Here is a 12833-nt window from a genome sequence, read left to right on the forward strand (position 1 = left end):
CGAGTTACGAGAATGCCCCTTGAATGTATGTATGGAGGGTAACGTCTTTAAACATTTCCATTACGTTCAGGCCGATTTGTTATTTTATTTTTGCCACTTGATGAGATAGCGTAAGTCCACTTATACATAAATTTACAGGGTTATGGTTTTTCTTAAGCTTCTAATATTAGTTCAGTAACTGTAAAACATAAATGTATGTGGAGTTACCAAAATGCCCCTCGAGAAAGGCCAAAAAGTAGCATGAAAGCTCCGGGCACCATTTGTCTCGAGCACATCCTTCGTTGATAGCACGTGCCCCTTATAAAAAGCCACGTCATGTGAACGACGACGATGATGATAAATTAGACCTTATAGTGAAGTGTTTTTCTTTTAACTTCAGATCTGATGGTCCAGAAACCACAGTAGTAGGGAAAAAAGAAAAAGAAAAAACCTCAAAAGAAATAGAAAATAAGAGAAGCCTGCCTCTCCACAGAAAAAGAGAGAGAGAGTTCAATCTCAAAGCTTATCTCAACAACAAAAAAATTCTCTGTACACTAATGGGGGAGGTATTGCAAAAACTCCATAATCTTATTTACGTTTTCTTTATGAACCCATTAATCATCTTGATTGGGTTTTAATCTTTTTTTTTTTTTTGGTTGCATGTGTTCGTTATACAGGAAGAAAAGAAGCCACCGGCAGCGGAGGAGAAGAAGCCGGAAGAAGCAAAGAAAGAAGAAGCAGCTGAGAAACCGCAAGAAAAACCAGCAGCAGCTGAGGAGAAGAAACCGGCACCGGAAGAATCAAAGGACGCCAAAGCGGCAAAGGAAGAACAATCTCCACCTCCACCAAAAGAAATTGTTCTTAAAGTTTACATGCATTGTGAGGGTTGTGCTCGCAAGGTTCGCCGCTGCCTCAAAGGCTTTGAAGGTATAAATATTTATATACAAGCATAAGAGCAGCGATATTCAGACCCAAAAATAATAGACATAACGCTTGCAGAATAGCTGTTTTTATCACGTTCTGTCAGCTAAATTTCGATTTAGTAGCCGTCATTTGTTATAATTTGGGTGTTTGGCAGGAGTTGAAGATGTAATAACTGATTGCAAGACTCACAAGGTGATTGTGAAGGGAGAAAAAGCCGATCCATTGAAGGTTTTGGACAGAGTTCAAAGGAAGAGTCATAGACAAGTTGAGCTGCTGTCTCCGATTCCGAAACCAACGGCGGCGGAGGAGGAGAAAAAGGCTGAAGAGAAAGCGCCGCCGAAGCCTGAGGAGAAGAAAGAAGAAGTAATCTTTAATCTTTTTACTCTCTCTCTTGTGTGTCTCTAGTACTTTGAATTTTAATTATTCTTTGATATTCATTTTTTGTTTGATTAATTTTGCTGCAGCCTCAGGTGATCATCGTGGTGTTAAAAGTCCACATGCATTGTGAGGGTTGTTCACTAGAGATCAAGAAAAGGATACTCAGAATGGAAGGTGTGTTCTTTTCTTTTTTTTTTTCCTCAAAAACTCTTTCGTTCTTTCTATTTCTTTGGTGTGGTCTATTTTTTTTTTTTTCCGGTTCATGCAATTTTGTTCGTGTATTCTTTTTAATTATCTTTTGCTGCCACAATTTAATTGTGATTTAACAGCTTATCCTCTTACTTTAGTTTGGCAATTTGGGACCAATAAAATGCCATAACTTTTGAATCCTTTTTTGAGAAAAACAGAGTTTTTTTATTTTTTTCTCTCACCAATCTTTCAAAAATGACCCAGGTTTTTCTTTATTTTTTTAACTTTATTATATAATTAAACTGTTCAATTCATTAAGATTCTATGGTACTTGGTCCAATTGAAGTCAATAAATATTTACTTCAATTCTAAATCAAATCCCACCAACCCCAGTCCCCAGATCAGAATATTATTGTAATTATCACCATAATTCTTTTTGTAACTTTCTAGGGGTGGAATCAGCGGAGCCAGATCTAAAGAACTCACAGGTTACAGTGAAAGGTGTATTTGATCCACCAAAGCTGGTGGATTACGTGTACAAGAGAACCGGAAAACATGCAGTGATTGTGAAGCAAGAGCCGGAGAGGAAAGAAGAGAAATGCGGCGGTGGCGACGGTGGTGGTGGTGATGGTGCTGCCAATAAAGAAGAGAAGAAAGGAGGAGGAGGAGGTGAAAACAAAGAGAACAAAGCAGCAGCTGGAGAGCAAGAAAACCAAGAGAAGAAAGAAGGTGACAACAAGAAGAGTAATGATGATGAAGCTAAAGCAGCTGCAGCAGATGCAACAGCAGCAACAGAAGAGACAACAGTGGTGGAGCTCAAGAAAAATATTAATGAATATTATTATTACCCACAAAGGTATGCAATGGAGATGTATGCTTACCCTCCTCAGATCTTCAGTGATGAAAACCCTAATGCCTGTTCTGTAATGTAAAAAAAAAAAAAAAATTGGGGAGATGAAGGGGCAAAATGGGGAAAAAAAGAAGATCAATTGGGTGATCTATCAAAATTCAACCCTGTCCTGCTCTCCATGTGATGTGCTCAGTTGTACTGTGTAGTTTTTGTTGCTACAAAAAGTATAATCTACAGATATGCTGTAGAGTTTTGAGGCTCTGGAGTACTTTTTTTTAACTGTTATAAATATGAATATATATAATAACATTATGAAAAAATTTATTTGTTAACATTATGACAAATTGTAGTTCTTAGGATGCTTTGTTTATTATATTTGTTAAAATTCTGTATGGTGGAAGGTCATCAATCTCACTGTTTGAGTAAGTGGGTTGGTTATATTGTTGAATGAAGGGGACATTGACTTGAAGTTTCCATGTTCATTAGCACAATAGCACTTCCATTGGTTCTGCATCATGCAATAGGATGTTATTATACTATTTTTTTTATTCTCCTTTTGTGCAGTTGATTCAGTTTTTGGTGGGACACACCTGTTGGTTCAAGTATCTTTCAATAACTTCACAAATAAATTTGGTGTGTTCCTATTAATTAAATTAAGGTGAATTTATGATTAGATTATGACATTCTATTTAAAGGCCCTCTAATTTACTGTTTTTGGAATAATTTGAAAATCAAATGGTTTAAAAATGGTCTAATATTAGAATGAAAGAGCAGTACAATCAACAATCTAATTAACTCTGAAATTGGGATTTCATTAACACTCTAGTCTCCATCTGGGTGGAGAAATTATTTATTGCTTTTTCCAATGATACTCTCACTGACTCACTGCACCCACCAAATAAGTTACCCTTTTTTTCTGTACCTTTGGTAAATTTGCATCACAGACTCATTTTTCTTTCTATTTTCCTTTGTGATCAACTACTCTAGAGTCTAGATATTATCAAACTCTGCTTTTCAATTTTATCTTGGAAACTTCACCTATCGAAATTCGATTTATTATGAGTGTTTTCCGGGGAAACTTTTCTGTTATCCAGATGGTTTAGATAAATCATTGAATATTTGAGGCACACAAAATTAAATTTTTTTTTAACCTAAATTTTGAAATAATTAGGGCTTTCGTTTGATTTTCTCTCTAGTTCCAATTATTTCTGTGGCTTTCGAGTACTGACAAGGTTGATAGTAAAAGTGAAGTGGGCACAATGATATTATTATAGAGATTCTTTTAAGTACCATGCCGCTGGCCAGGATTTTAAGCACATGCAAATGCCTTTAGTCATAGTGTATGTTGAAAGTAGAATGTCGAGAGTTGAGCCAACAGTCTCAATACAAATTAATCATGGCTTCATATAAGATTATATATACGAATTAGGAAGACCACTCAAAACCCTTTTTCAAAAGTTTATACGACTGTTTCTGCATGAGATTCGACCATCACATGCTAATTCCATTAATCCAGCTAGAGTTTTTGTTTTTGTTTCAAATGTTGGCTTCAATTATCACAAAGCAATTAGGCTTTGTGATTTTAGTACCGTTTTCAAGTATGTACAAAACTAATGTAAAGGTGGACAAACTTTTATTTGAGTGGATTTTATTAATGTGGTGCCCATCTAATAATATCCTATAAGGTGCATATTTTAAGATTCATTAAAGAGAAATTAATGCGAAATTCTCTTTTTGGCATTTCATTTGCAAATTCGGATTTTGCAAGACTACACAAAGCTTGCATCAACTAATCTTAGTCGGTGTGAGAGATTTTTCCTATCACTCCGGTGGAGGCTAATCTATTTTAACTAATCGTGAGCTTGGGTCTGATTTTCTATAAAAGTCAATGGTCCTAATGCATACTCAAACTAAAACTATCAAAAAAGTTAAGAATTGACCAATTGTCTTATACTTGTAAACTATATGATTTATTCTCAGTCGATTTGAAATATTTTTACCATCGTCACATTCAAATATGTAAATTAGTTTTGAATTGCAAAGTAAAATAACAAAACCACGATGTCTATACTGAAAGAAGACATAAATTTACTTGGTTGTTATAACTTGTAACCCAACTCTTATATAAGAATAGTCTTTTTCAGCGCACACCATGCTGATTACTCAATACAAATGAACTCTTACATGTTGACAATCCGATGTGCTTGCAGTTCCTTGGAGAAGCTTCCGGCTTGATTTATGAGCAGACATATAATAAAAATGAAAACGTCTTTGTCACCAATCACTTTACATTTGCTGACGATGACGAAACCGTAAGTAGATTACTTAGATATAGAATAAAACTAATTCTTGCTAGCCAATCTTTGGAAAAAAAAAAAATCAATCTTTTTTTATTTTCTTGATGTATGCCAACACTATCACATTATCTCCTCATCCTTTCCCACTCTTTCTTTAACCCTTTCTTTGAGTTGTTAAACAACAATGTGAATCCATATTTCTAATTCAGAAATATACTCCATAAAGTTGAGTTTATCTATCTATGGACCCATCATAGATACGTGAATTTAAAAATCCATATTTCTAGCTAATTATTAATACTCCATAAGGTGATTTTATTTATATGTGGACCCATTAAATTTACCTGAAAACATAGACTAATTTTAATTTAATGATGTAATGTTGGAATGCAATCATAGACTGTGACAGATACCTCCTTATCTCATTATTAAGATTAGGGGGTTTGAGTCTCTCCATATTTATAATAACAGTAAATTTTTCCTTCACGTGAAGCACAAATTTTCGAAATTAAATTTCAATTATGACATTTGCTAGGTATTAAGGGTCCTTTTGGGATTGCTTTTATGAGGCTTAAAAATAATTTTAAAAGTTAAAAGTTAATTTTGGTGTTTGTTAATTTTTTTAAAAAATATTTTTTTTTTTGTAAAATCATCCTATCCTAAACTAAATTTTAAAAAATATTGAAGGAGTAGCTTTTAAAATTTGATTTTAAGAATCAGTTTTATACTTAATATAATTTCATATATAATCTCATATATACTATAAAAATTCAAACTTATCCTTATTAATTAGGAGTTAAAGTCATTAACTTTAAAGAGATATAAATTATTATTATTATTAGCCATTATATTGAGATAAAAATAAAAGAAAATTAACAACATAAAAATATTTGTGTTAGTTATTAATTATTACATACACATACAATTAAAAAAAATTATATATAGGTTTATAGATATCTAAATAAATTTTATTCAATATTATGACCAATTCAATCATTTTTATTTTTACAGCGATTTAATATACTAAGATTTAACAAACATATACGACAGTTTTTAAAACTCATAACACTTTTAAAAATGAATTTTACTAAAGGTTTACTAATTTTCTTCACAATTGATTATTTTTACAGTATAATTAACAACTATTATTTTAAAAAGCATTACCAAATTAGCCCTAATTTGGGTTTCATAAACCATAGGACTTATGATGCAGTGATACATTTATCAATAAGTTTCTATTGTACACAGGTAATGTATTTTTTTTCTTTGGATGGAATGTACCATGTAAATAATATTAAAATTAAAAAATATAGTTTTCTATTTAAACTTTATTATCTCGCATTAAAAGTCTCTCCAACTTTAGTTATTCCGCCCACCCACAATGTATAATGCGTATTTTGTTGAAATTTTTTTAAGATATATATACGTCGTAGATAAAAAGACAAACGTATCAGCATACTTATCTAGCACGGATCAAATTTCCTTTTTAAGGATATGGCATCGTGACTTGGACCATGTTGGCATATTTAATTAAAATAATTTAATTCAATATAATTTTAGCAATGTGTGTACATGAACAGCCACCGATTATTTACTCCAAACTTAAAAACTTTTCCATTTTCCTCTAATTTTTCCATCAGTGAATATGGTTTCTTACACCATACGTTATTTTTGTTTAATTTAATATTTTGTTTTGGGCCTTGGACAGCAATGTCTATAAATATATAATATAACCCTAGTTTTTGTTTTCAATGAAAAAAAAGATTATTATATAATCAATCTGATTAGATCGTGATTAGGTTGTTTGAACTGAAATCAAAGTGATTAAAATTAAGATTTAAGAATGTAGAAACTTGTTGACGATGTGGTCTTTGATTCTTGAACTACCAAAACTCTCATTCCAAAGAACTGATAATATTGTACCTTCTGCAAATATTATATTAATAATACAAAGGATTCTCGGAAATGTCGAGAACGGTCTTTAATTAAAAAAATAAAAAAATAAACTGAAGCTGTACTTAAAACTCTTTAAAAAAATGGATATTAAATTAATTCCTTGTACTTGTAATTAAACCGGGGGCTTAGCAATTACTGCTATGTTTAAAGCAATTACTGCTCATTACCTGCCTACCAACCATCGAGGGCATTCGTAACTGCGTGAACAGTTGTTCAATTATTCACTGCAACTGCTAAAAACATACAAAGATAATTTACCTGCCATGATCTTTCAGTGCCCGTGGCATGCAAGTGGCTCTGAGAGGTCATGCATGCCCTCCTTTTCCTGTCTTCTCATCAATAAGATTTTTAACTTTATTTATTTTTTGTTTGAAACTAAAATTTTTATTAAATACCCAATTGATTTTTTTAATCTTTCTTTTTAATGTTTGATCGGATGGATGTTGTCCTAACCTTATTTTTAGTAATACTTTAAAAACAAGGTATGAGATGAGTAAAGTTTAAATAAATATTTTGACCCTACTTCACTTAGATGGCCAATCAATTATAAAGTTAATTTAAAACCACTACTAAGTCTACGAAACAACGTATTTGTAGTAACATATATCCTATATATAATCCTTCTTAATATTACGCAAATATAATTTGAATCTCTCCCATTCTAACCGAACGTTAGTATGATTCGAATACCCAATCAATTAAACAAGCTATGTGATTTCTTATTGCTATTAGTACCCAGATGTTTCCTTTTTGAGATGCTAATAGTTTTCTACAATATAGATTCAGTTAGATATGCTGTGTGGCTTCTCTATCTTTTATTTTTTGTGGCTCTATTTGTAAGCTTTTTGTGCTATGGTTCTTTCAAGGGGTAAGGCTTATTATGTCCCAAATTTCTCTAGCTTTGCCTTATTTTCTTTTTATTATTAATATATGTCTTCTTTGCAAATCCATAATTATCTATGAGGGATATATCTGGTATGGATGTGGATTTGATTTTACCAGTATGGCTATGAATATCGATAGATATTTAATTTTTGTTATATGAAAAATAATGTAGAAAATATGAAATAAATAATAATAAACCAATGTCAGATTCTAATAGCAAAATAGATATAATAAACATCCCCAAATTAAAACAATTAAAGCATTAAACAACTAAATAATTTATATTATTTATAATCATGATCATTCATAATTGAGCACTATAATGAGCATCAAACACAAAGTAGAAAAAGTAAAAATAAATACTATTCAGAACAAGGTTGTGTCTCTTCTTCATCGAGAAGATTAAGATGGCACAAATCTCTCTGAAGGCCTGACCTATCAATAAATATGTTTTTATCGTTTCGCGTTATCTTTTATAAGAAGCTGTCACTAAATAGTCTAATGTTATTCAATGTTGCTAATCAACTTTCCTGAATCTTTCCTTTTTTATATCGGTCACCTTCTCCATTCATCACCTCATCTTTAGGAATTCCACCTATTTCTTTACAAAAATAAAAATAGTAATAAAATAGAAAGACAATAAATATTATTAAAATTAAATAAAGCGTAAAAGTAAGATGAATTTAATACCTTTTAATTAAGATTATATCCAATTCTAGTATACATTAAAGCCTCTAATTTACTTGCATGAAGTATACTACAATGTGGGCTTAAAAATCAACCGTCCCCACTAAAAGTCGACTGCATGTGTTAGCTTGACATCAAAGCATGCACTCAGAATTATTGACCAAAGTCATGTTTACGAAATATTTCAAAGCTAATATTCATCAAATTGTGCGCTAACAAATAAAAGCAATTGAATCAATAACCATTTTTACCCACTAAATATTAATTTATACGAAATGGCTAGTGTTTGGAATGAATTTTTTAGCACATAAAATTTATTTAGTCTCTAAATTTCAAAATGAATTTCTATACGCGAATTACACTAAACCACCCATAAATTAACATGTGACCACCGAATTACCAATAAATGTCAAATGGGTTCATTTAGTTCAGGGGAAAAAAAAAGACAACTTCAACATTTCACACAACATTTGGACCATCAATTGATATTAAAACACATACATAAAGTAAAAGCTATCACATGTATGCAATAAGAGATAAAAAGAAAGATACCTTAAATAAGAAGAAGAAGAAGCTGCAATGCTAAAGAGGAGAGAGCAGGGTCGTAAATACACTAATATCAATAGCGGAACAAGCAACGATTGACAATATCAATGGTCGACAAGTGACGACCGACAGACAAATATCAATGAGCCGTGAGCGAGGATCAACTGGTATGTGTGAAGAGAGATAATCTAGGGTTTGTTAAACTGAAAATATGAAAGGAAAAATGACATTGGGGTAAACGGATATTATGCTGAATATTATTTTTCACTTCATTTTAATTTTATAAAATATAAAATTTTAACATAATTGGATAAATGGATTGAATATTCATTTAACATATGTATCCGTCCAATATCTAATTAGATATTTCAAAAAAATATTTTTGTATTCGTATCAAAAAAATTTTGGATGGACATTATCTATTCTAATTAGACTGGATATATAGATATCCAACTTGAACGGAGCAATTTATCATCCCTAAGCTGGCTTTTAGTTGTTTTATGTGTTATCTTTGACATAATTAAAATCATATTACATTTTTCATAACTAAGAAATAAAACAAATAAGGGAAATTTACAAAATTAGCCATAAAATTTTTACGTTTTTCAACTTTAACCCCCCAAAGTTTTTTCTATCATAACTAGCCAAACACCTTATGTTTGGACTACATTACCCTCATCACTTTCATCAAATTTACAAAGCCATGCCACTTTGTGCGTTTATGTGCGACAGGCACCTGTCCCACTTGCCTGTCTCACTAAATTTCATATATGTTTCGAAAGTCATAACTTGAGCTATATATGTTCGTTTTAGGCGTATAATATACCGTTTCGAAGCTTACGACGAGACAAATCAAATCTAAAATCATGTACTCCATAAAATCCGTGGGTTTATGCGCGACAAGCAATGGAACAGGTGCCATGGTTTTGTAAATTTGAAAAAGTGGCATGGCTTTGTAAATTTGATGAAAGTGATGAGGGTAATGTAGTCCAAACATAAGGTGTTTGGCTAGTTATGATAGAAAAAACTTTGAGGGGTTAAAGTTGAAAAACGTAAAAGTTTTATGGCTAATTTTGTAAATTTCCCAACAAATAACATGTTTCTAATTACGTGTTAATTGATTGATATGGAACACAAACAAACGATATGTTTGGATATTATTTAAAAATTAAAGTTTTGGGTCCATCGACGGCTTGGGAGTAAAAAAAATGGAGCTGGAGCCCAGCAGTTTGATAAGACTGATAAATACTATCCTAAATTCGCCTGACAACAAATTGGCCCCTTGTTTTCGGGGAATCAAGTGATGGATTTGTGATGCAATGGCTCTCATTTTCATGTCATTTGTACATTTTCGTGCTTTTGTTTTCTTCTTCACCTGCTGATGCGTGATGATGAATGACATCCAAATCCAATTACTATTTCCAAGATAACGCCGAAGCTTTTCAGAATCATTTTCTATTATTTTCACTCGCCTGCCTTGATTACTTTTACCACTTTGTTTTGCATTATCGGCCACCGGCTTCACAATCTTATCACATCAACTACGTCATAACTTTAACAGTTTTTCTTGGATCATGTCCCTACGCCAAATTCACAGTCAGAGAAATGGGCGCTACTACAGTACATGCATGTATCTCATACATGCATGAAAAATAGTCATCGAATTCAATTGGAGTAGATCGAATTACTATAATTTATTATTATTATTAAATATGAAAGAAATGTAAACTTGAAAAATTGATAAACATGAAATATGAAATATGAAATATGAAATTAATAAACATGGAACATATACCATTAAACTTGAAACTGGAAGCAATGAATATGAAACTTAGGATCACTAATTTACAATCCCAAAAATCGTGCAATTAATAAACTAATAAACATGAAACACCACTACTAGAAAAATGGTCTTTACTGATTTTAGAATAGTGTCAGAAATTACTTTCATTGACACTTGTTAATTGTGTCAGTAATCTGGGAGTCAGAAAAATAGTGACACTTGTAAGTGGTGTCAGTGATTACTATTACTACAGTATCACCGATATTATAACACCATAGTGTTATTAGTTATTGATATTTTATTAGTGTTTATGATTACTGTTACCGTGGTATCATTAGTTAATTTATTTTAAAAAAATAAAAAATTAAATTGGATCATTGCCTATTGATTTATTGGTAAAATTAAAAGGCACCACAAAATAACAAAAAGAAATTGATTTATATCACAAAATCTTTCATTTCATATTTAAATATTATTAGTATATATTACAAATTCCAAAACTTCAATAACAAAAATATGAGATATCATACTCTCATAACTAAATAATCCAAATTCAATACATAACAATTTAGACCATCCAATCAAATGCCTACTACTTGTGGCTAAATTTAATAAATCTAGAAGCTAAATTGAGAAGGATGGCTGCCTTTCACTCTTTGAATATGAGTAGTATAATTGTGTTATCACACCAGCAGCTTCTCCATTCAATAGACTGTATGGGTTAGGATATAAGTGAAGTTGAGGAATAAACACTTCAAACACATTGATCAAATCTGCATATGAATACATGAAAAAGAAAAAGAAATTAGCTGCCAATATCCAACCATTAGAGAAACAACAATTAATAGAAATAAAATTATTTTGTTCGAAAGAAAAAAAATACTCATAAGCTATTTATAAATAAACTCAATTATTCTCTTTTGGTAAAAGTTATATATACAACAAACTATAGCAGACAAGAAGTTTTCAATGTAATATCTACTTTCAGCACAAGCATGTTACTCTATCTACATTTATCAAATGATTTTTGTGCATAGTTAAAAGCTATCACAAATGTTCTATTATAAATAAATCACCACTCATTTCCTCAATTTATTCATTCTAAAAGCTTATTTAACAAGGCAAAAAATAAGTCCTCAAACTACAGTTTCCTTAAACTGGGTATAAAATAACTATGAATCTCCATATTTATATTAGGCATAATAAAGTTTGGACATAAAATATTTCAATAATTTGAGAGTTCGATCCAAAATTATTACTACTAAAAGAAATAATATTTGCAAACTTAGTTAAGCCTTTATAAAATGAGTATGAGATTTATTATAATACTTTAAATCTATTCATGTGGACCATTTAAAGAATATCACCCTAAATTGTAATTACGTATTCATTAATTTTGCCTAATTATAAAACTTTAAGAAGATAAAAAAAAGTAGAATAAAAATATAATCATTATATATTTCCACTCACAAGTAATGTTGCTTTAACTTGATTGACATCATAACCCAAAATCACTTTAAACATTTTTCCTAAACCTAGAAAGGGAAAAAAAACTTCAAAATATAATTATTATATATTAAGACATGCATATATAACATAACCATTTACTAGAATATTCATGGAATAATCCATAGTTCTTAAAATTAATATGCTACACTAAATATATATTTGATATAGTAAATTAATTTTCAAACTATTACCCATATGCTCATCATCCAAAATCATTTCGTGGAAGCCTTCAAAGTCTTAAACTAGGATGTCAAACTCAAACCAACACAAAACAAGAATGTCAAACTCAAATCAATCGCAAACCATAGAAATCAATAATCGGGATAATATTTAAGTTAAATTAGTTTAATTAAAAAGAATAGCTAATAAGCTCCTAGCTTTCTAGAACCACCCGGCTGGTCCTAAAACCATTCATTTTTGGGCTCCAACATTCAAATGGGGCATCAGCATAGCAAACATTGCAGACTTTTCAAACTATAATATAAAAAACTGGAACCTTTTTAGTGTCAATTTTGCAATGGCTAGGACGGGCTTGTATCAACTATCACGCAAAATCAAGCAAAATTAAAATGAATATGATTACCTTAAATAAAAAAGAAAAAAAGGAAAAAGGAAAAAGGAAAAAGGAAAAGACTAACCTTTAAGAATAGTCCCAAATATAATGAAAAAAGATTTGTGCCTTTGGTACTTTCTTCTCCCATTGCAATTCACAGTGTTGACACATTTTTTTTCCTGAAAAGTACTGCAAGTTAGTAGATTTATCACTAATCAGATTTAATAGGAAACATTGACAGCTTGAATTTAAGATTTTCTTTAATTCAATCTGGAATGCTATGAAACTTACAAAACA

General features: G+C 30.9%; 1 protein-coding gene and 1 pseudogene across 1 annotated transcript; both read left to right on the forward strand.

Moving 5' to 3' along the window:
- The first annotated feature begins 338 nt into the window (after positions 1–338).
- LOC18044308 (heavy metal-associated isoprenylated plant protein 7) lies at positions 339–2599 on the forward strand. Its single transcript, XM_006436810.2, has 5 exons — positions 339–545; positions 657–906; positions 1058–1266; positions 1368–1455; positions 1921–2599. Exons 1-5 carry the CDS (start codon positions 537–539, stop codon positions 2400–2402), a joined length of 1038 nt encoding a protein of 345 aa, XP_006436873.1. The 5' UTR covers positions 339–536; the 3' UTR covers positions 2403–2599.
- Positions 2600–8833: 6234 nt separating this feature from the next.
- Positions 8834–12551, forward strand: LOC112099101 (annotated as a pseudogene).
- The last annotated feature ends 282 nt before the right edge of the window (positions 12552–12833 follow it).

The sequence above is a fragment of the Citrus clementina genome, unplaced genomic scaffold (genome assembly GCF_000493195.1).
Source record: "Citrus clementina cultivar Clemenules unplaced genomic scaffold, Citrus_clementina_v1.0 scaffold_4, whole genome shotgun sequence".
Classification (NCBI taxonomy): Eukaryota; Viridiplantae; Streptophyta; class Magnoliopsida; order Sapindales; family Rutaceae; genus Citrus; species Citrus x clementina.

Excerpts from the sequence above, each read along its gene's own strand:
- LOC18044308 (XM_006436810.2), top strand. Across the intron at positions 907-1,057 it reads CTGCCTCAAAGGCTTTGAAG|GAGTTGAAGATGTAATAACT; the intron begins GTATAAATATTT and ends GGTGTTTGGCAG. Across the intron at positions 1,267-1,367 it reads CTGAGGAGAAGAAAGAAGAA|CCTCAGGTGATCATCGTGGT; the intron begins GTAATCTTTAAT and ends ATTTTGCTGCAG.